Source organism: Indicator indicator, chromosome Z (assembly GCF_027791375.1).
Source record: "Indicator indicator isolate 239-I01 chromosome Z, UM_Iind_1.1, whole genome shotgun sequence".
In the NCBI taxonomy this organism is placed as follows: Eukaryota; Metazoa; Chordata; class Aves; order Piciformes; family Indicatoridae; genus Indicator; species Indicator indicator.
This window is the reverse complement of record NC_072053.1, coordinates 21,148,937-21,173,686: the sequence shown is the minus strand read 5'-3', so window position 1 is coordinate 21,173,686 and position 24,750 is coordinate 21,148,937. Positions and strand designations below refer to the sequence as shown.

Below are 24,750 nucleotides of genomic sequence, written 5' to 3'. Positions count from 1 at the left end.
ACCCAGAATCCCTTAAAACAAAAAATTACCGTGCAAGTTTTCCTTAATTTGCATTTAAGAATTTCAGTTGCCACTACAGCTAATTGGTAGAGTAAGGCATCTGAAATTCTTGATAATTGTCTCCATTCCTGAGCAACTTAAATAATTTTGCTTTACTTGCTTAGTGCTTTTTATTCACTGTTCCAGAGTATTACCATCATAAACAGGTTGTCATATGGTAAACAGAAAATACAGAATTCTGAGTAAAGAGAATCAATCAAGTCAGATTACAAATGACCTTAAGATGTCACACTTGTTCTGAAATCAGCATTATTACATTAGAATTAACAGGAAAACCAAATATGCAGAAGGATATTATTTTCTGCTCTTTTGATAAAGATTAGAGGTGTCACTATTACCATTTTTTCATGTATGTGTCATAAGCACTGCTGATGTGTTGGACAAGAACTTGAAATATATTAAAAAGAAGAACTAATAATTCTCTTTTGGACCCTAAGAAATACCAAAAATCAAAATATTGTGTTTTACAAACATTCATGATGATGTTTATACAAGCAAAATTGGAAGGAGTTTAAAGCTGGGGGGAAAAAAAAAATCACTGTAAGCAAGACAGCTGCTCAGTTTAACAGCAAGAGGCAATTGTCCTGTAGTCCTGCACAGGTAACACAGCTAAGGTGTTAACTCAGACTGAAGTGATTCTCTCTTATTTTAATAGAGTTTCTCTTCAGTGTTGATAACTGAACAGAGACAAACTAACCATGTTCTTATTAGCAAGTAAGAAATCCCTTCCTCACTTAGAAGCATGTAACCATTTTTTGACACTTAGGAACTTTATCTGATTGCACAGCAAAATTCTAACTACAAGCTTCCTCTCTGTGAACAGTTAATTCAAGAACAGTATCATCAGCAAATGGTATTTTGAGAACCCATCAAAAGCAACTCCAGTTTTTCAAGCAATGTGCCAGAGAACTAATAGCACAAATATTTTAAGAAAATTCTGGTCAGTAAGGTTCTCAGTTTATCATGTCTTTCCTTCCCTTGGCATGCAAGTTTCGTCTGATCCTTTAGGGGATACGTTTTTTTAATCTGATGGGCTACGAATGTTTCATAATACAACTGAAAATACAAAATATCTAGGCAGCAGCTTCCCATAAGGCAATCAGGAATAGCAAACAGGTATCAATTAATTTTTCTTTTAAATTAATATTGTTTTTAAAAGGGTCCTTGTCCAAATAGTTGTCAGGAGAGCAAACTTGTTTTCAGACCTTATAGGGTAGCCAACTTCAGAAAAAAGCAAAATATTAGTTTTCTTTAGTAGTAGGAACAGAACCACATGCTACTTACATTCAAAAGCTTCTTCACTGTCATTGTCTTCATCAGAACTGATTTCAGCATATTTTGGGTTCTCATTAACTGTGCTACGTTTGCGCTTGTTCATTTTCACTCGTTCACAAAGAGGCATGGTGGATTCAATTTCTGCCAGGAGCTCAGGAGGCAACTCCTTTAAAACTGACTGATCTATGCTACCTATTAATGGAGAGTAAGAAGAACAAATGTGAACCTGAAGACAAAAATAAGGGCCCAACACTACAGTCCTTTCTCAGGAACCACTTACAGTATATCCACTAATAATACCACAGTTAGATACAGCTGGATGTGTTTGACAGCCTTCTTTAAAGTTACATTTATTGTTCACACTACAATCAATTTAACATAGTAAACTGCATAGACATTGCCTTCAATAAAATATTTTGTCAGGCATATAAATATAAACAAATCCAAACTGATGATTTTTTTTTTTGGCAAAAAGATATCCTTGCACTACTTCTACAAAACTTTCTTATTTCAGTTCACCCTCTGAGAATGTAACAATTTTTTAACAATGTAGGTAAATTAAGGTAAATAAATTCCTTGTGCCTCATTAACAGCTCTGTTTATTCTCATTCATATTACTCAGTGTACACAATATGGTATTCTTCCCTTTTGCAGCACACAGGAATGACCTGTGGCAGAACCTTTGGGAATTTATCTCTAAATACATGCCAAAACATTGGCAACTCAATCTCTGGTTTTTTGTACCTCCTACTAGTAGCTTTACAATGCAACCCAAATTTTTGCTCAATTTTGTTACAAAGCAAATTTGAAAGTTTTTATTTAATGTAGACAAACAGCTAGCTGGACAACATCAGGTTTCTTTGCCACAGAGGTAAATAGGCAGACAACATTACACCATTCTCCTCACATTTTGAAATTACACTTAGACCTGTATGCAGTCTGAAAGTTCTAACACAAGGAAACAAAATTAATTCAAAAGCATTTCTTGAGGTTTTATTTGATGTTTTCAAACTGAGGTAGGGAAATACCTACAAAGTAAAACTGACAGTGAAAGTCACCCCAGCTTCCCTCCATGCTGTGGTCGCTCTTACTTATTTGTGTTGTTACCATCCTTATCTAATCATCACCTGCCAAAGCTACCTGAATGCTCAATACTGCTTTCATAAAGGCTAGAAAACATTTCACAGTGTGGTTGGCCATGTTGCTGTGATGTCAGTGCACCTTGCAGGTTGGGCACTTGATTGAAGATGTGCAGAAATATGCCAGCTCAGACAGGATCAGATCCTCTGTGTGTACCAGCAGGTGACTGGATGACAGCCAGGTCTAACCTGGATGCTGCACTGCATACTATTTCATGCCTTTTTATACGACTATGCAGTGCCTGGAAAGAGTTAGCTTACATCCATCCCCAGACTTCAGAAAAATTCACATACACAAGTTTTAAGACAATTTCCACCAGTGCAATTTGCAAGAGGGCCTCAGATTCTGGTTATCTAACACACATTGTCACTTTTATGTACTGTTGGTAATCCACTGAAATCAGCAGGACAACACACATAGCATAAAGCCTATATTAAATATGGCCAGATGAAGACATTGTAAAAGCCAGCTGCAAGTAGAATCATAAAACCGTAAAGGTTGGAAAAGACCTTTAAGGTCACCACATCCAACCATAACTCAATTACCATGACTACTAAACTAAGACCTGAAGTGCCACATCTATACACTTCTTAAACACCTCCAGGTATGTCAACTCCACCACTTCCCTGTGCAGCCTATGCCAATGCCTTACCATTCTTTCAGTAAAGATTTTTTTCCTAATATCCAACCCAAACTTCACCTGGTAGAACTTATGCCCATTTGCTCTTGTCCTATCACTAACTACCTGGGAGAAGAGACCAACACAGACCTCACTGCAATCTCTGTTTTCAGGTAGTTATAGAGAACAGTAAGACCTCCCCTTAGCCTTCTCCAGACTAAACAAACCCAGTTCCCTCAGTCATTCTTGGTACAACGTGCCCTCCAAACCCTTCACCAGCCTTTGTTACTCTTCTCTGGACATGGCTCCAGGCCTTCAACGTCTTTCTTACACTGTGGCACCCAGAACTGAACATGGGCCTTAAGCTGTGGCCTCAACAGGGCTGAGTACAGGGGCACAATCACTGTTTCTCAGCTGGGCAGTCTGCATTTCTCTTCCTGCTTTTGCTTTTTGGAGATAACATACTGGCATGCTGACCTTGAAAAGCTAACTTTAACAACCTCTCTGCTTTTTGTCGAAGGCAGGGAAGGGGGAGGCAAGGGGGCAGCTCTCCTGGCTTTGGCCAGGAGGGTTTTGTGCTGTTTCCGTTATTTGTACATATTTGTAAATATTATAAGCACTGTATATTTTGTATATATTCATTGCATTCCATTGTAGACTGTAATTTTTGCTTTGTAAATACAGCTTCATTTGCTTACGAACTGAGCTAGTCTGGAGTTGTTATTGTGGGAGGGGAATTTCAGCCCACCACACTACCACACACATGTATCTATTGTGGTATATCAGAGTATGTTAGAGGTTGGAAGGAACCTCAGGAGATCATCGGGTCCAATCCCCCTGCCAAAGCAGTATCACTTAAAGTAGTCTACACAGGAATACAACCAGGTGGGTTTTGAAAGCCTCCGAAGAAAGAGACTCCACAATCTCCCTGGGCAGCCCGATCCAGTGCTCCATCACCCTCACTGTAAAGGAGTTTCTCCTCATGTTGAGTGAAATTTTCTATGTTCAAGCTTGAAGCCATTGTTTCTTGTCTTATTACCCTGCGCCACCGAAAAGAGCTTGCCCCCCTCCACTTGACACGCACTCCTCAGATATTTGTACATAGTCTTCCCTTCTCAAGACTAAACAGTGCCAGGTATCTCAGTCTCTCCTCATAGGGGAGATGCTCAAGTCTTCTAATCATCCTTGTGGCTCTATGAACTATATATATATATATACACATACATATATATAAAACGGACGTATATATGAACGACTGCTTGAAGAAAAACTGCCCATGAATTTCAAAACTGAGGTTTATGTCAGTAAAATCTTTTGCATAAATTACCCTCACATACATATTGTTTTCTCCATTTCTGTGTGATAATAGTTTGTAATAACCAAAACTGTAGTTACTGCTCTTTCAAATTTATAATCTCTCTATATATGTTGTATTTTAAAATAAAGCTTTTCTCCACTATCATGGGTGAGGATATGAATGTTAATTTTGCATTTCTCAGTGTTTAGATATTTAAGTTTAACCATTTCCCACATTCAAGAACTACTATACCAATGAATTGCCACAACGCAGATAAGGTTCTGTTTCACCTAAATAACTAGAAGAAAAAAAAGGGGGTAGAAGTTCTTCCCTAATTTATAAAAACTGTCTGGAAAATAAACATTTAACAATTTTTAAGTATTGTTGCAGTACAGCACTCAAGCACTGCAGTGCAAAGAGCCACTTGACTACTGGCTAAACCTGACAATTTCTAACTCTCTCTCAGTGTACAAATTTAATTGCATTCTTTCCATCAGGTAGTACCTTAAAACTCCAGTACATTTATTAAATAGCACATCTGAGTCCTTGGTGATCAGAGTCCCCTGCCCACCAGCTTCACACTCCTCCAAATAATTCAGTGCTCGGAAGAGTTTCAAGATCAGAAGCGGAAAACCAGGCAAGTTGCAATCCTTGTCTCAAAGAGGTATTTAAGATACCAAGCAAGTACGTCTTGCTCATAAGACAGAAGTTCTGCTTTTATCTTGACACCATATAAGCAGGTGAAAAACAGACTATCGAATGGTGGTGAAAATAATCTGAAAAGCAGTGCATTTACTCCAGCAGCTTTCCTCTTTTCTCTCCCATTCTCTGTCTTCAAAATCATGGAAAGGATGTACAGCTATATTCTACAATCAGGGTATAACCCTCTATTAAGCCCCTTACCATCACCTGTTGACTGCAACCATGACAGGAGAACCCCTGAGTGTAGCAAGAAAGAGGGTGGGAGACTGAGATGTTCTCACCACCACAAATGGGATTCTCCGCTGCAATTAATTTGGCAGGAGGGTGTGTCAGTGTGAGCTGAAATTCCCCCCCCACCGACAATAACCAGGCTAGCCCAGTCTGGAAGCAGACAAGCAGAGTCTAAAATCTATGATGAAATGCAATGAATATGTACAAATATGCAAAATTCACAACATTTACAAATATATACAATCAACAGAAAAGCACAACCGATCTCCCTTTGCTTCCCCCCAAGGGGACCCTCCCAAAGGGGCCTCTCTCTCTCCCAGGAGCTTCCCCCCAGACCCCCCTGGACAGAGAAGCAGAGTTAAGTTACTTAGCTGCCAAGGTCAGGACGTTTTATCTTCAGCCAGAAGAGAAGAAGAAACAGCAGCCAAACAGCCCAGCAACTGCCCCCACTGCCGAACGCAGAATGTGCAGAGTGCCTACTTTGTTTTGGGTAATAGTTCTTAAACATTTCTATCTATCCAATGGAAGTGTTTAGAACAATCGTTATTTTGCTTTCTTACACCCAATAGTGACTTATTTACATTCTTTCACTTTCTCTGTTTTGAACTTTGCAAGGAAAAATTAAAAAGACAGTTTCAAACCATCACAGAGGGAGAGCATTATTGTAAGATGAAATATACTGTGTGTCAATCCACAGAAGTTGCTTGAAAACATCTTTCAAAATAATTTCTCCTCATCTGCCCCAGTACTGGCCCAAAAGGGGAAGATCTCAGCCACAGGCTACAAGATGTTCAGACTCTCTGCTTTTAAACTCCAGTCCTTAGCTCTGGCTTTGAAAAATTCAGTGCAGCCAGTTTGCTGAGCCAGAGAAGAATCTGGACATTGCAACAGAGTAATTCCACACTGTGGTTGGAATAGATCTTTAAAATCATCAAGTCCAACTGTTAACCCAACACTGCTAGGTCACCACTAAGCCATGTCCCTCAGCACTATGCCTATACATCTTTTAAATACCTCAAGGAATGGTGACTCCACTACTTCCTCAGGCAGCCTGTTCCAATGCTTCACAACTCTTTCAGTGAATAATGTTTTCCTACTATCCAATCTAAACCTTCCCTGGTGCAACTTGAGGCTGTTTCCTCTTGTCCTATCACTTGCTGCTTGGGTGGACTGATGCCCACTTTGCTACAACCTCCTTTCAGTTAGCTGTCATAACATCTCCCCTGAGCCTCCTTTTCTCCAGGCTAAGCAACTCCAGTTCATGATACAGTAGAGGTTATCACTGCCTGTGGCTAAGCAGTTCAGATTCAAAAAGGATTTTACAACAATAGAAAATACTCTCAGAATCAGGGAGTATTTTTTGATGGAGGAAGGAGATTTCCAAAGATCCAGGCAAAGAAGCAGGGAATATACCCCATACACATTCTCCAAAAATGCCAAGAGAACTTGCATTTAAATCAGCATCAATGATTCCCTCAAGCTATGATTGCTGTGGAAACTATCACCAGGAGTTATTTTATTCCTTACTGCTATTCACTGCTTTTTTGTCTTTATAGACATCAATAAAAAGAGACTAGAGCAGTACTCAGAGTAAACAGAGCAAAACTGGTACTTGCAGTAAGTGTAGTCCTGCAGAAAACCACTCACTTTTATGAATCACTGTCAGAGGATTGGTTCTGGATTTTGCTGTCACTACTTCTGAACATATATATTGACATTTAAGCCAACTTAATTTATTGTATTAAAAAGGTCAGGTGTTTTGTACACTTGCAAAACACAGCATGTCATTTTCTATTACTACTAATATTTGGAATCTGAAATTTATGACTGATGCATTTTCCTAGCTGACTGATTTAAAAACTGAGCCATGGGTCCTCACCTAAAAAAAAGAACTTTAAATATTCTTAGAAAAAAGCAGTCAACTAAACCAAATGAAAATGTCAAGCCACCAAAAAGTTCATCTGCCGTAAAAGTTTATGTATCAGAAACAAATTTCGTTTGTATTTTGTCAAGTTTACCCTTTTAAAAGAAGAATAATCAAATAAAAAATTTTGAGCACACATCCTTGCATACAAGCCAAGAAGTAACACCCATATTTAGATACTAAGACAAATAAATACGTCTGCATTGCATATTGTAAGTGACATCAGACATGTTACTGGCCCGCATTTTTCACATACTTCAATGTATTTTCTGCAAAAATTATTTATGCAAAATAGTTTTAGCTGTTCTTAGAAATAAGACGAACCTCATCAAGCAACCATGTCCATGAACAAAAGGCAGTTTCAGACTTTCAACAAATTGCTCTGACAAATTAGGTAATAAATTTCTCTTACTTACATGTGCCAAAAGTAATTTTTCAAAAATGAACTTATTAAGCAATAGACTCTTAAACCTGCAAACAGACAAATCATCATATTTTGGATGAATCAAAGTACAAGGAAATGAGTAGGTTTGGTCAATTTTATTGCTGCTGCTAAGAGCCACATGTACAACATGCAAAGTACACTCTTATTTCCTAGAGAAAATTTAAGAACAACTATGAGAGCAAGAATCTGAATATTTACCTCAGTGGCAAAAACCTAAAGTAGAAAACAAGTTAAGCAGCCTCCAGGCAAAGCACTGTGCTCGAAATTACTGTATAATCACTGTGCTGTTACCTTTTACTGATAACAGATTCACAGAGCAAACAACTCCAGTGTGCAGCGTCTGAATCCCAGCTGCGTCCCAATTCTGTTTTATCCAACAACTACTTCTGAAAAACTATCACTAAAAATGAAGGCCCCGGATAGTATGCCCACGCAAATCCCAACATACTTTCTGAGACAAGACAGACACACCATACCTAAAACGTTCCTGCAAGCAGGAATGATGCATTCCAGTGCAAAACAGGCTAGAGAAATAAGAACTATTGGATTTAACAGGTATATATAGTTTGGTTTTGTTTTTTGACTAAACAACACCCAGAATATCTTTCAAACTGTGAACCTGCTAGTTCAGAAAGGAGAAAAAAAAATTAATCAGGTCCAAATGGACAAAGTATGTCTTAAAATCGATCCTCTGCAACCCAAGTAGATCTTAAAATTTTTCTAAAGTCACAATAGACAACCAGGTTGTCTCCTAGTCAAGTTAAAACAAGGCAGTCAGTAATACCTCAGAAAGACTAGAGAATTCTAATAATAGCTTTTTTTCTAGAATTCCAGCTCAATTTAGAATTTAAGAGAAATTTTAATGACTTCACTCGAGAAGACTCTTTATAAAATACTTCTTGCTGTAAGCCATGAAATATAAGATTTTTCCTGCCAAATGTGGCATTATTTTCCACAGAACTTCACAGAAATTTGCATGCTCATGCAAGATGCCTAGTGTGTTACTGCTCTGGTGTTCATACATGCATGCAAATGGTATCAACTCCGAGTGTGTCATTTTAAATTTCAGATCTGGCAAACTACGGGCTTTCATAATGGTAATCTTAACACAATCTGTAGCAAGCAAGCTGAGTTGCAGCCCTTCCTTTCCAAAGGAGTAAGTTTTTACTTCAGTTATTTCTTCGCAGCACAGCTGCTTGCCACACTGATTTCAGTGAGTATAAGAGTGTCCATTTCAGCATCAAGAAACTGTTATTACAGAAATAAATTAGAGTGAATGCTAAAATTTGCTTGATATGTTAATATTCATAATCTGTTTTTCTTAAATGATTGCAAATTTTGTCCTTACATAACCACTCTATATAAGAAGTATTTAAACAAATGTTTGAAATTTATACTCCCTTTTTGTCCAGTTTTCAGATGTGTCTGTAAGAGGTATCAGAAGTCACATCACTGAGCCAATACAGATACAGCTTTTCATACTCATTCTTGACACTACTACCTTGAAGATGGGCACCTAATTGACTACTCTCAGTCTCTCAGACTGTTCCCAGCAGTGATAGAACTTGAGGATTGACCATCATACTACACAAAAGCCACATTACAGTTACTACAGGCTCTGAAAAAGTCACCTGGAATTAAATAAAAACCCAACACACAAGGAAAAAAAACCCACAAAACCAACCAACCAATTAACAACAACAAAAACCCAACCAAACCCAAAAGCACAAAATCCCCAAACACAGAACAATCTAGAAGCACTGCCTTAATAACATGAAAATGATAAAGCATGTGTGAAAACCACCTTTGAAGAATTGGCAAATCTTCACTCAGTTCAAGTCACAGCAGCAGAGAATGCAGTATATTTAGGAAGATGTAGTGAGCAATAAAGCCCTGTGTTTTAAGTTCTGTGTTGTAATGATAATGAAATCCTGTGACAATCTATGTAACGAAGGAGTATCATTCAGATCAGATCTTTTTATTATGCTGTTTTTAAAAAACAAGCTCTTTCTTAGGTGATACTGGAAGACCCAAAAGGTGTTTCTGCACAAGTCTTAAAATAACACACACTCATTTGTCCTAGAATTAACACTTGCACTACATATATGCTACTTACTTAGGAAAGGCAATCTTTCAAACATACAATAAACCAACTCAGACATCTCAGACAGTTACAGTTTCTCTTATTACTGAGATCCATTTCATACTTCAACAGAGAAAAAATTGTTCAGAATTCAGTTCACTGTGAAACTGTTAACACCTCCCACCCCAACATAGCTCATTAGTATAGCTCTAAGCAGCAACAGGGAAGGTATTTCCCGAAGCTCTGAAAAGAAAGGATAGCAAACACCACCTTCTCATTATAGGCACAAACTCAAAGGGAAAAGCTTCATTCCTCAACAATATTTTCATTAAAAGGCATTCACAAATGTTAAAATCACAAGAGAAAGAGAGTTAAAATTCATTCTAACCAGGACAAAACAGGTCACAAATTTCACCATAAAACCCTTTCACAAAAATACTATGAAAAATATTCCCATAACTTTCCTCTGAGCTAGAATGAATCTTTCAGAGAAACGTTCAAAGATCAGGAAAGAAAGAAAAAACCTGCCTTTTCCTTGTAAATACCAGAAAGGATTTTTGGGATGATTCAATATCAACTGCTATGTTCTATGGCTATCCTTCCCATTCATATAATAATTTTACAAAATTTCAAACCTGTCTATACAATTTCATTAAAACGTTACTTTGTCTTTTTGCAATACAATGTAAGGTTTATACACATGCACAATAAAGGTATGTTTTTCATATTTAAAATTTACTGTAACAATGTAAAGACTAAGTTTTGTATAGACTAAGTTTTCAGGGCATTAATTTTAGCTTAACACAAGTCAAATCTAGTGAGTTTTATAATGAATAGACATTATAAGACAGAATGACCTTCCAAATGGTATTTGAACTAGATGAACTAATCCTATTATAAACTGGATTTCAGACAAATCACAGCAACAATGCTGTATGTGTCAAAGCCAGAAGACGACATTTTCTTAGGGTGGGATGGATGTGAATGCAAAAAAAAAAAAAACACACCCCAAAAACAACAACAAAAAAACCCAAACCAAAACCCCAAAGGACAAGAAATACAAGGAAATAAAGTAAGAAAAGATAAAGCAAAATGTACTAAGCTACATGGAGTAAGAGGGATGAAAGAAGTGGAATGCTGCTGAAAGGCAACTCTGGAAAAGATTTGCTACAATCTATCAAGAAACAGAGGATGAACTAAAGAATGCTCATGAAAATTACATCTCCTACTGTATTTAAATGTTTACAACTAAAAATGGCACAGAGTAAAAAAGTGAACACAACTGGAATGAGAACACTGGTAATGGTGTGAGTATTTGCTGTTTCAGTTAGTTGTTGACAAACAGACTTTGGCTTATGAAGATGCCTTTAGACACCGATGTTCACTTCATGATTTAGCATAATATATCCCAGGAAGATACCAGGAGGTTGGGCAAAAAAACCCCAAACCCTAAACCTAAAAATTCACATTAAAAATTGAAGTTCAAAGACACTTTCTCCAAAATCTAAGTAGCTGCACACTCAAAACTTGATTTGTAAGAAAAACATAGTTACAGTATTATTTATTCAACAATACCTATTTCTACTATCATTTAAGAACCTTATTCTGAATACAATAGCAAAATACTGCTACCAGATGAAAATGTTTTCTTTCCCTGCAAAAATAAGTTATTTAAGGGTAAGCAGTATACAATTTCAGAAAACAAAAAATACAGGAAAAGACTGCAGAAAAAGTTAAGGCATTGCTTATGTGTGACACAGCTAATAGAATCATGTCAACCACACAAGAGTCACTAAAATCATTACATGTTAACACATTTTATATAACTACATACAATACAGACTACAAAAGTACTTCAGAAACATTGTATAAAGCATATATGCACAGTATATAGGTCTGAGGGCTCTAAAATGTACTGATTTTTCTGCAAAATGAACTGCATGAATTCAAAAATCAATCTGAGATTTGAACTGAGTTGCATCAAAAAGTTTTCAGTATTCCCTAAGAAGAACGTAAAGGTTTCATTTGAAATCTTTTGACTAAACTGAAAACAAATGTCATAATTTGAAGTCTAGCTCTAGATATTCATTATTAGGAATGGAAATTTTCTCCGTTCTGAACCTCAAAAAAGGACAGGGAAAATAATCATATTTCCAGAGTATAGAGAAAATATTTGACAAGGAGGCTCAGATTCCACAAGTAAGTAATACACATCCTAAATTATTAAGCCTTTAAGCTTAATAAACAGATAATAAACAGATTAGTTCATAGAGAACAGACATAGCACAATAAATTTACTATGCAGATACCACCTCTTTACATGAGCACATAAACATTTTCATACACTCACGAAGATGAAGACTACATAAAAAAACATTTATCTTGAATTCATGATATACCTGAAACTGCATTCATAAATCATCCTGCACACAGCTGAAATCCTCTCCCTTGCCACTTGATCTATTTTGATACATGACAACTCTATAAACATAACTGTGTAAGAAATTAAAATACTTTAAGTGCTACACATTAAAAAGAAAGGAACTCTGACCAGTTAGTACCATTGATTTCACAATGTGAAATGATCTAATTCAGTCTGACACTGAAGTCAAAATTAGAGCACCAAGAGGAAAAGCAATTTTATTTAAAGTCTTAAATCTGCAGAAGAAACAATCAAGCAAGTATCAAATCTACTAACTATTCTGAATTATTTACTGTCTGTATTACTAATTTGAAAATGCCAGCCAATTGTCTACCAGTTCCTTTCCTCTTTCTGCATATAATGTATCCTAGAGACAATGATATCTGATTCTGCTAAAAACAGAACCATTTTATAAACTTATGATCACACAGTCTCAAGCATGGAGGCTCCATGAGAAAGTTGTGTTTATAGTGCAAAAGAAGCATATGGCTATCGGTAACTGCGTTCTTACTGGATTACATTAAACGTACCTCGGAAAGCCTCATTTCAGTTCCAATTAAAACTATTCAAAAATCTTAGGGTTTGTATACATATACTACTTCTCAGCACTCCAGCTACACTGATTTAGTAGTACCAGTCTCTTACACAGACACACTTGAACCAATTTAAATCATACAGCAACTATGTTTCATAAGTTAAACTAATGTAGCCAAAGTACAGCTTAAGACTATGGAACTGTACCACGTTAGGTACTTGCACTAGAGCAAGCAAACCATTTCAGGTACATCGTAGCAAGATTTCCAGTACTGACAAGCCCATAGGCAAGTTTCACTTTGTTTCCCCAAATGATCATATAAGCAGGCATACAAACTATCTATCAAATACTTGCATTTAATTTCCCACCACGGAGGCAGCAAGTCTAAAAGAACAGGAACATAAAAGACATAATGCAATTAATATTTTTTTTTTAAATCTTACCTTTATTAGATTTGGTTGACTTGTTCTTATTAGGTTTAAAACAAGATCCCCTTGATTTATCTTCTCTGTCCTTAATAAATTTCTGCACATCATCCAAAGAAAGCTTTTGAAGAACAACTACAGGCTTAGCTCCTTTATTCAGATCTTCAACTAGCCCAATCTTCTCTACTTTGTCCTTCTGTTCACCTCTAAATTCAGTTTTCCTTGACTCCTGAGTAATGTTGCCATCTTTATCACGCTTGATTTTTGGAATGACAAAATGTTTCAATGCACCAGATCTTGCACCCAACAAATAACTGGGAAATTCTGCTTTATTCTCAGCATGTGCTTTATTACTATCTACTTTACTCTTATTACCATCTGTCCTTCGTTCATCCTTGCTGTTGGGTGATTTAAAACCAGCTTTGTCAGGTCTTGATCTACTAGAATCTCCTTTACCTTCCTGTTTAATACGAGGGCTGTCAGGTCTTGATTTCTGATCCACAGAAGAAAATCTTTCCCTTGATTCACCAGACTCATGCCTATGTTTCCTTTCAAATTTCTCAGGTTTTGAACCATCAGATTTAATGCCATGCTTAGAATCATGTTCATTTTTATTTGAGGATCTCAAATATTCAGGTCTTCTAATCTTGGATGGATCTCCTCTGTATCTCTCTGACTCTCCCCTGTCATCAGATCTTTGTTTAAGACTATCATGGTCACGCCTCGATGTATCAGAAACTGAGCGCCCATCAGCCCTTTGTTTTGTTGGATCAGATCTGCTTTCAGGTTTTACCCTTGAAGGATCAGATTTCATGTCTAGTTTATGCCTAGATATTTCAATTTTCTTATCTGAAAATGGTTTACTGGAGTCCCTCCTATTATCATGTCTATGTTTTGGCGTTTCAGGCCTGCCATCGCCCTTTTGTTTTGGTGTTTCAGGCCTGCCATCGCTCTTCTGTTTTGGTGTTTCAGGCCTGCCTTCACTCTTCTGTTTTGGTGTTTCAGGTCTCTGCCTTATTTCCTGTTTGCCATTATTTGGTCTTCCCTCATTTTGTCTCATCTCCATTTGCCTGCTCTCATTTTGTTTTGAATCTGCCTGTCTGTTCTCACTTTGTTTCATTTCCATTTGTCTGCCTTCATGCTTAGCTTCTAACTGTTTGTTCTCATGTTTACTTTCCAACCTTCTGCTCTCATTTTGCTGAAATTCCATTTGTCTGTTTTCATTTTGTTGGATATCTGTCTTTTGACCCTCAAAGTCTGACTTTTTCCTGAAAATATCAGGATGATTTTCAGGTTTAAATTTAAGAACTCCAACAGTGTCTTCTTGGGGAACACACACAAATCCATCGTTGTACTGCTTAATTTCTTCAGGTTTTTTGATGGTGTCCAAATCCTGAGTTACTGTTGCCTGAGAGTCTGCTCTTCCTGCTTGCTGCAGATCAATACTAACCATCAGCGCTGGCCTTGTTCCATTGCCTGCAGAACCCGTCTCCTGAGAAGCTGCTCTATTTCCTCCAGTAGCACCTCCAGCCTCTTGTGGTTTGTTTTCTTGTTTTCGCTTCTTCAGAGGCTTATCTGCAAGTTAAAAGAAAAAAAATCACTAATTATATACACAGATTGGTAAATGTATAAAGAATGTCTAGTCCCACCAATTAATCCTCCTCAGCATATATGTGCACACACAACAAAATCAATTCAATTCAAAAGCAAGAACAGAGCTTTGATAGCTAATAATTCTTAATGTACTCAGATTATCATTCTGAGTGTCAATCGATCATTTAAAAAAATCCATCCTCAAAACATATGAAAGTGAAATCCCTGTGTAATTCCCAAGAGAACCACATAATAAAGCAGCTGCAATAAAAGACCAAAGGAAAAAAGTTAAAAACCCCAAAACAACAACAACAAAAAACAATTAAAAAGTTTTTAAAGGAAAAAAAATTCCCCCAAACTAATTTGTTACATCTGAAGCAAAGTTAAGGTGCACTTCTACTACTTTCTTTTCAGGCCTAAGAGATTCACTTCTGCAAATTCAGACTACTTCATTGCATATGAACTAAGCAAGGATCTGCAATGACTACTTGGTTCAGTGCATTACTTGGACTCCACATATATTTTAGCCAGGGAACACACCAACAGCGAACAAGAATGATTAAAATAACACCAACACTTCACGCTTCTCTTTGAAGCAAAGCAGTATACCAAGAGTTGGAGTCTTAACACATAGCATCAGGTGGGAGTCACTACACACTTAAAAGCTTATTTTCTCTCTGTAACCATAACATTTCTCATGGATTAAATGAAAAGTTCAGTGATATTTTTATGTAGTATCAAGAGCTTGACTCAACAATAGGCCTTTCAATTTATACTTAAGTATTAAAAAAAAAGAAAAGGTAAGCCCATTACATGCCCTGTAATTTGGCAGAATCCATAAAAATGAGAAGCACATGGAAGTATCCAAAAGAGTATTTTTCTGTTCATAAAAACTATGATTTATTTTTATTGCCAACACGGTACTCTTAACTTCTGTCATGAATAACAAAAGCCCTGCCCGCACTAAGGCTGACATTCTTACTTCTCAGTTACACTTGTGTAATTTGTCAAAAAAGCAACGGCTTTCTGTATAATCAGAGAATGTGATTTTAAGACTAAAGAATGACTAAACATAGGCTGGAAATTCTCTTGTATACCTATTGTCAAAAATGTCTACATATGCAACATAAGAAAAATCACTTATTTTGAGCCTAGATTTGATCTCTTTTTTGAAAGCAGGAAAAGGAATAGTACGGAGGATACAATCTAGGAATAAGAAGATAAACTTCATGGGAAAAAACCCACCACCCTCTCTCTCAACAGAATTACAGAATTTGATTTCTAATTTCTTCTATATTTCTGGAATATTCTTATTTATTTGATCCTTTATTTAAAGGATTATTTCCTAAAATTCACATTAGAACACAATAACAAGTAGTAACGTGGTCAGTTCTGGTGATGTGAACATGATTTTTATTCCCAAATCTATTTATACACCTCTAGCTTCCTAAAACTCCAAAATTATGTACAACATTTAATGCCTAGAAGACAGTAAAGAGAGATGCAGTAAACACCACAGAGAAAACCATCAACTGGAGATAAAAAAACTTTTCAAAGTTCAACAAAAACCTGCAGAATGTCTACCAACTTTGTATGATAGACACCTGAAAAAAAAAATTGTCAAATCAAAGGTGCAACTTTTCAGCTGTTGTTCTACTACAGCAACTGTTGGATTTGTATGAGAACTTATATACATTTTCATCAGTAGCATAGGAAATTAATTTTTTTTTAACTTCCATTCAGATCTTTTTCTCCCTTAAAAATGGAGCACTTTGACCTCACTGAGTTTCATGGCAGGACTCAGGAAAGGTCGTGAGGTAAAAGCTTCCAGATTGATAGGTCTTAATGTTTAATTTTTATTTTAAAAAGTCCCATATATATCAATAAACACACTGTGTAAACACGTTACCTTTTTTCTCAACTAAAACTGAAACACAAACTAAGAAATTTGTATTCTGAGGGAAGTCAGTCAGCTTTTTCAATTTAACCCTGAAATGACAGCCACACTGGAAAAGTCCTGCAAAGCACTGATGGTGGATCTAGTAGTTGCGGGCTACCATGAGACACTACTGTTATCTGCCCTGTTCCTTTAACAGAGGTTATCACTTACAGCAGAATCACCTACACGCCTTCATATTTCCACAAACACATTTCATTGTCCAATGCACCACCTAATGCATCAGTGAAGATTATCTGCATTAACTCACCAGGCTCAATGAGTCAGCCAAGCAAATGTTTCCTTCTGCTTACCCTACTATAGGAGCAAAGCAGACAGCCAGAAGCTCCAATGCCTCAAAGAGTTGTAGCTGGATTAACCAACACTCACCTTTTGGAGCCCTCATGCTGAAGACTCCAAGATAAGAAACCAAACCAATTAAAGGAGCACCAAGGTTATCACTTAAAACTTCTGTAACTGACCAGGCTCAAAATGCTGCTGCCCCGCATTATCCAAAATGTCAAGTTACGAACATAAGTAGATGATCACATCACAACTTGGCATACATACTCCCTCCAAGTAGAGTTTTGCTGATGCACATTCTCTGTTTCTCTTGTAAACTATACAAATAGCAATGTTTTAGAAAATTACTATACCCACAATCTGCTGATGTCTTATCTCAGATGCAAGGGACACCTGCAACGTTTTCTTTTTTTAAATGGCAAGGTGATTGCAGACAGAGTTACAGATTACTCACAGAGTTCTTCGTATTTCCAGTGCATGTTGATGGCGATCCTCAGAATTAGGCTTGATCATTACTGTTTTCGTCTATGAGATTTCCGGATCCAGGACAAAAAAGTTGGTGCAAGTATATGAAAATATGAGGTTGAACTAGGGCATAAAATGTAGGATGAGATCATAGTACTACTAACTACTATCTTCATTAAGCATGATGAAAAAACTCCACTGAATGAGCACAAAACTTTTTAAGTTGCCATGACAGCTTCAGAAATCTGAAACACACCATTGGGATTCGAGGGCTTTACAAAATCTTCCTCTCACTTTGAACTATGAGAGAACAGTCGATATAGAATCAGAGAGGAGAGAGTAATTACCCCCTGAAAACAAATATCTTCATGTCTTCTCTTTTACAATCAAGTATGTGCCAGTTTGCATCTGTCTACTTTGTTAAGTCATGAGTCCCAAGACCCCTTAAAGTTTTGATGAACAGATGAATTTTTTATCTTTGAGGCATCAGCATCCAAACATCATCCACTCTATTCCGTAGACAGCAGAATTTCTTTTTATTATCAGGATATAAGTCTTTGCCAAAATAATCAGACTAACTTTTTTCTTACAAACCTTGCAGACCTAGGCTCAAACCCATCCACAGTTCTGAATGTGTTGGCTCACAAACTCTTGAGACAGTAAAGTACAGTAAGGATATTTTTTGCTTCCTTCTTTGTAATAGTTTTCAAAATAAAAGGTAGTAAGCCTCATAAAAGCTTTATGACTACATTACATATCGACTGTTCAGGTTTCTTTTTTTCACATTGTTTTAGAAACATTATTCAGATTCATTTGTTCAACTCCTTGAACAAACTCATGATAGGTCAGAGCACAGCCTGATCTCAATTACTCTTTTTATGTATGCACCCTTTTGGCTTGGTAGATCCACATAGACATTGTCTTTACATTGCAACATGCTCACCAGTAGGCAAGCTACCTTAGAAAAAACAGTAGAGGTGTTCTCTTAAATTAAATGGGTCATTGCAGTTGCAAGAAACAAAACATTACAGGAACTACAAGATTGAAATGGAAAAAATATTATCTAGATTTCTAAGCGGTTCTCTCTCGTGTATCCTCTTATGAACAGCATTCCTGTGGACAGGTTTTGGTCTTTATCTTTGGAAATACTTATATGGCAAAGCAGTGGGTGTTTTTAGACATTAATTGATTACTGCAGAATCTTTGTGCAAAAACACACTACACTGGAATAACCGGATACCATCAAATACATTTCTGCTGAAACTGCAAGTGAATTATGATTTGAAGAATATCCACTGATGAACTTAGAAGATGAGCAAGTGTTAGGTACAGCAGCTAGATGAGGGGATCTATATTAAAGAACTATCTTCATTCTTCCATTAACTTGAAATCTTTCCAAAGCAGCAGTGAGAACACCATCAGTGCTGAAGTTTTCAATGATACTGCTTTCTTGCAAACTTGGTGACTGCCTTAAGGCCAGATTAATATGATGACATATTAATGACAGATGAATATAAGATGACAGCCTAAAAAACTTCTAGAACTGCTACTTCTAGCAAACTTAAATGGGCCTTTAGTAGGTATCTGTGAAAAGACAACAAGTCCAAATAGTAACTATGGGCATGACTGCTAAACTTCATTCTAGCAGAATTCTATTAATGCTGTTTGGTAGATTCAGAAATCCAGAGATGTCCAAATGATCTTGAATAATCTTGAAGATTCAACGGAGAAATACCACTTCCCCTTTTACACCTTTTAAGGGATTCAACTGGATATTTTATTTCTAAGATGGTTAAATGTGAAGGTACTCCTCTTCAATATTTTCAATAGTAGGATCTTGGAGGTCTCTTTCGACCTTGTTGATTCTGTGATTCAGAACCGCAAAGAATATTGAATCCTCTAATGCTGAATTCTGGATGAACCACTTGAATGACTCCAGTACAAACTTTCTTCTTTTAAAAACTGAGTAAGTGTTTCACATTTTAAAACACTCACACTGCTAAGAGATTTCTGGGATATGCCTCCAAATACTTACATCTGCCATAAATAGAATTAAGTCCTATGCAATTATTGTCAAACTTTCTAGTTTTTAACACTATTAGACAATTCAGCCAGAGGTCAATTACCATCTTATTTAAGCTAACATCAAGATTAGTAATTTTCAACAGGTAACACACAGCTGTATTTCTAAATAACAAACCTATATTTACTGACAACTTTTTATTTTCTTAGTTATTTTTCACAGATCTCTTCAAAGTTGCCCAAGTGTCCTGTCCCACCAGCCAACACTGCTCTATAGACCACAAGAATCTAAACCAATAAATCCAATCTGGGTATAAGGAAGGTTTAAAATTATTTTAATGGTACTGATGACCTATCAATGGAGTGAGGGCAAAAATCTATTCTTATCTTTCTACTCCTTCATGAACAGTCAAAATTACTGACCACAAGAGTTTGCTGTCACCTAATCTCGCAAGGATATATTCCAATAAACAAAGAATTCAACAACCAGAGTATTCTTCTCATTAGCAGAAGAGATTGCCATAGTAGCTCCTCCCCTTGAAGAAGAGATTCAGAAGATGACCAAAAAATTTTCTTCTCACTGCTTGCTCCCTTACAGAAGAAATAAGAAAGTACAACCATGAATATGCTATCAGAATATAGCATATTCTGTATAGAGACTAGAGGGTTTCCAGCTGTTGAATTTCTGAGAATCTAAACAGAAAAAGATGCTAATTGTTAGCAATCTGTTAAAAGACTTTATTAAACTTCTTATCACTGGGCAAGAAGGAAAGCCCATCAAGAGGGATGGTCCAAACTCAGGACAAAACGCAAAAAGACCACATAAGTCTCTCACACGCCTTAGGGTGTAGCAGACTTCAGAATCTTTACTTTGGTAGTATTTTGTGTGTTTCCTTACATATAACAATAATGTGATCAGTATAACTGGAGAATGAAATACGATCTTGCAAATTTTTCTACTTAACTTATTATTCCCTGTCAACTACACTAACAGAAAAGAAAGATTACACTAGAACAGAACAAGAACCGAACTACAGAAAGAGAATCAAATAACTACACTTGTTCAGAGACTGGAAGCTGTAAACTTCATCACTCTGAATTGAATATGGCTTTAATAAACATTATTATTTTCTCTGAGAGAGATTTTTATGACACAAATGATGGGTTTTATCCATATGATTAGTTTACAAAACTGTAATTCTACAAAACCAAATTGATAAAATATCTGAGCAAAATGTGAAGTGCAATTACTTGGAATTACAAAACGTAGCATTCAATTTCAAAAGAAAATGCAACACAATTTAAGAGCAGACTTACGAAAACTACTTATTTATGATGCCTTGAATCTAGTTATATTTAATTTTGTAATCTTAGTTTACACTACAGATTAAAACAAACAAACAAACCAACCCCCAAACTACTCAGTGTTAATTTTTTTCTACAGTTGTTGAAATAGCAAGCTTCTGCCCTATTCTACATAAAGCACCTGAGGTAAGGAGGAATTTGATATGATGTTACAGAAGAGAAGCAAAAGGTAAATGCCACGAAAAAAGGCACCTCTGCTTTTTTTTTTTAAGCTTGTTTTCATTCAGTCAGTATGTAATTCTTTACAAAAACATACAAAAATTCTTTTTCCTACATAGTTGGAAACACTGCAACACTTCATTTTAATTTCTCTAGATAGAAGAGGAATTTCTTTCTTCTTATCCTAAAACATGTCTGAACAAAAATAGAGAGGAAAACAAAAAAATATCTTTCCACTATAGAAACTCTAGGTTGCAAAGCTGCTTTTTCTTTGGAAAGCTATACAAGATGCCAGTTTCATCCATTATATCACACTACGAAATGCAGCCCTAATGAAAGCTTATATACACAAAATACATAATACTTAATTGTCACATTGTCCTACTCACAGACATATTTTATCTTCAAGGTATTAGTCACTGCAATCCTCTGCAAGATCACTATACAAATGACTACACTTGTAGCTCCATTTTTTAAAAAGAAAAATTCTGGTAACATATTTTTGGAAATGAATGCTAATACACTGGTTATAATTACATATTCTATTGTTTCATTAATTTGCTACATATAATTAGATATAAATAATTTATTCACTCTTAATAGTGTTTTTCCATTAGCTTCTTCTTTTGGAATTTTTACAGGAAGACAGGAAACGGGGAGAAAGGGAGAGAAGCTGGGTAAGAACTTAAAAGGTAAGACAAAAAGGTTACTTACCTATAACTGTAGTTTTGAGTTTTGTTCCGGCAGATTCACACGCTTGGGATGTGTGTTTCTGCTGCTATGGGCTTGAAACGAACTAAAAAGCCAAAAGGGCCCGCAGCAAGCATCCAAATGCCCCCTAACTGATCCAATTATTGGAAATAAAGTTATGACAGCTTCACTTCTTCCTAATTCAAAGAATCCAGAGAAAGATTCCAAAGATGTGGGTAAAATGGATCCTTGGAGGTAAAATATATAGGGAAAAAAACACAGGTACAAGTAGGTTTGCCTCATTTTAAAAAACACTTATAATGCCTTTAAGCTTAAGAAAGTATTAGCCTCCCAATGAAATGGTTAGTGATTAATGATTTATCTTCTCACAAACTCCAGAGAAAAGTTCCTTTTGTAAGTAAAAGAAGAACTCTTTAATCTATTAAAGAAACTGTATTATATAGAAGTGTCTTCAATGCAGCCTAAAATCTACAGTGTATGTATGGAAGAGCTCATGTTAAAATTAAGCTAATCTTAAATAACTAAAGCAATTCGAACAAGAATTTGATAAAAGATGGGCTACATTCTTCTTTTTCAAGAAGTTTTCATGGTTATCTTCCCTTTTCCCCTTCTTAGAAGGCTCAAAGTTTCATTTATTAACGTCTTTAAGTATTTTTGATTCACAGAATTTGAAGTTTTAAGATAAATATGAAAGATCTGGAGGTATAAATCTTGAAACTGAAAATTCATTTGGTAACAGGTCCAAACCTTGATTAAAAAGAAGAATTTACTGTAATGTTCTAGGAAACATTTAGACCAGAAGTGACTATCTTTGAACTAACTGACTACACATAAAAATAGCCCACTTCTATCTGAACAGTGGCAACACACAAGCTAATACAACGAACTGAGATTACCAGAATGAAACTTCTCTCTCAAGGTTTCCTCCCAGCCAAGGAAAAAAAAAGATTCCTGAGTAGAATAGAAATTCCTGGGATTTCTGAGTTTTCTAAAAACCAAGCAGGATTTCCTTCTAGGAGTAGTTAGCTTAGTACAATGTGAAGAGTTAAAAACTCCAGTTCAGTGAACAGAAAATATGTTTGGAGTATAGACTTCTACTTATTTTAAAAGTATTCAACACCGCTAAATAATATAGGAAATATGACTTTTGACAGTGCTTAGAAAAGAAGAGTGAGTGAAGATTTCATTACCTTTCTGAAGAAATTGTATCATCAAAATATCACAATGCACCTAGCAGAGGATAGTTCATTTGTAGTCAATTGTTGTAGATAAAATAATCCCTTTCTGTATCAGCCCTTTCAAATTACCTTTTTTTTAATCTCAGATAGCATTGATAAATAATAGTTGGATCTACCTGTAATATTACACATCTTTTAAAAAGAGAAGATATGATCTAGCATTATGATCAGAATTTATATTTGATGAGGGTATGGAATCCATTGTGAGAGGGGCAACAGGGACTGAAGACCTGACATATGTCACTTGTGGACTTAGTTATTTGTTCTAAGGCTGTTAAATATCTCCAACTACTCTTTTCATTAACATATACAGATCAATTACTTGCAAGACATCCTTGATGGCAAAAGTAGTAAAAGGAGATGGACTCTTGTCCTTCCACACAGAGGACATGGATGAAACCAATTATTTTTTTAACTTCACACTTCTAGGTCATGATGGAAAGACCGTATAATCCACCCCCTAACATTCAGTGATGCTGTAATTCCTCCAGGATCCAAACAGACCAAAAGAACTGAACTAGAAAAACAGAATTCTGAAAAGCACTCAGATGTGATGCAAAAGGTCTATATTATAAAACCACTCCTTGTGCATATTTGAAATACATTAGGTTGAATCTGCCAGCGTTCACATTTGTGATTTTTCCATTAAGAATTCCTTTTTCAAAATGCAAACGCATGACAATCAGGCTCCAGAAAGGTATATTGCTTTTCAAAGAATGCACTTTTGCAAAATCCTGAAACAGAGACTGCCTTCCACTTCAAAAGACTTTGTTTGGCAGAAGTAAATATTTTTACAGTTTTGCTAGAAGTAGCAATTTATTACAGAAGGTACTATAATTACCACAGGGCTCCAATCCCCATTTCTCACCTGTAACAAACATTATAAAAAGACTTCAACCTCAGCATGGCGAAGGCAAGTGTAGAAGTTACAAACAATTAGCAAGAGCCCCTGACCAAATCCTGCCTTTCCTCAGTAAGAACGTGTCATGTCCAACCAAAGCCATACTGTTAAAAAGAAAGCATCTGAAAACATCTGATGAAGCATACAGAGAGTTCAGGTGTAAGAAAAAAGAACAGAAAAGACCACTAATATTCTATCAAAGCTTGAGAGTACAATTCCATTCAAAGTAGTTTACGGAAAACAATCTTACCTACACAGCAAGTGTAGTATGACTGTAACACATATTGCTATACTTTGATTATAAAAGCAGAAAAGATGTTTCATGCAGTTTTTAGCATGTACTAGCATGCTAAGTTCTCTAGAAGGACACTTGTACTGTAAAGCACCATCTAGCACTCTAGCACTAAGTATTCTTTTTCTAATTAGACAAAGTACTTGCTACAATCACACTATTTCTTGACATAAGGTGATCTGAAGTTACAGTGTAGGTACTAAAATGCACAAATGTCAGGCTTTTGCATAAATACGGTAAGCAGTTTTGCAAAAACCAATGACATATTTAGAAGTTATTTGATATATTTCTAACAGACGTATTTCCATAGGAACAATATGAGGAAGTTTACTCCTACAGCCACACCAGATCAAATGGTTGTAACTAAAACAATCCCAGAGTACAACTTGTAGACATAGTACAAACTAGCAATCAATGGCAAATGCATAACCAAAAAATATGAGCAATGTAAGGCAGCAACTCTTGCACCTGATTCACAGCAATTGCAGAAATTCAGGAAGAGATATGCCAGAGGATGAAGGTAGGAAGGGAAGCATAAGGTTGGGATCCTTATTTGCGAGGATGGTTATTGAATAGTGGTGAAGGGGAGACTTCACATTCTATAAAA

At 36.1% G+C, this 24,750-nt stretch overlaps 1 protein-coding gene across 1 annotated transcript in view; it reads right to left on the bottom strand.

Moving 5' to 3' along the window:
• NIPBL (NIPBL cohesin loading factor) overlaps positions 1–24,750 on the bottom strand; it is a 93,034-nt gene that overhangs the window by 39,331 nt on the left and 28,953 nt on the right. The window contains exons 9-10 of the mRNA XM_054398010.1: positions 13,177–14,733; positions 1,345–1,527 (exon numbers count right to left, since the gene is read on the bottom strand). Of these exons, the coding sequence (XP_054253985.1) occupies positions 1,345–1,527; positions 13,177–14,733 (1,740 nt within the window). The remainder of the gene's footprint in view (positions 1–1,344; positions 1,528–13,176; positions 14,734–24,750) is intronic.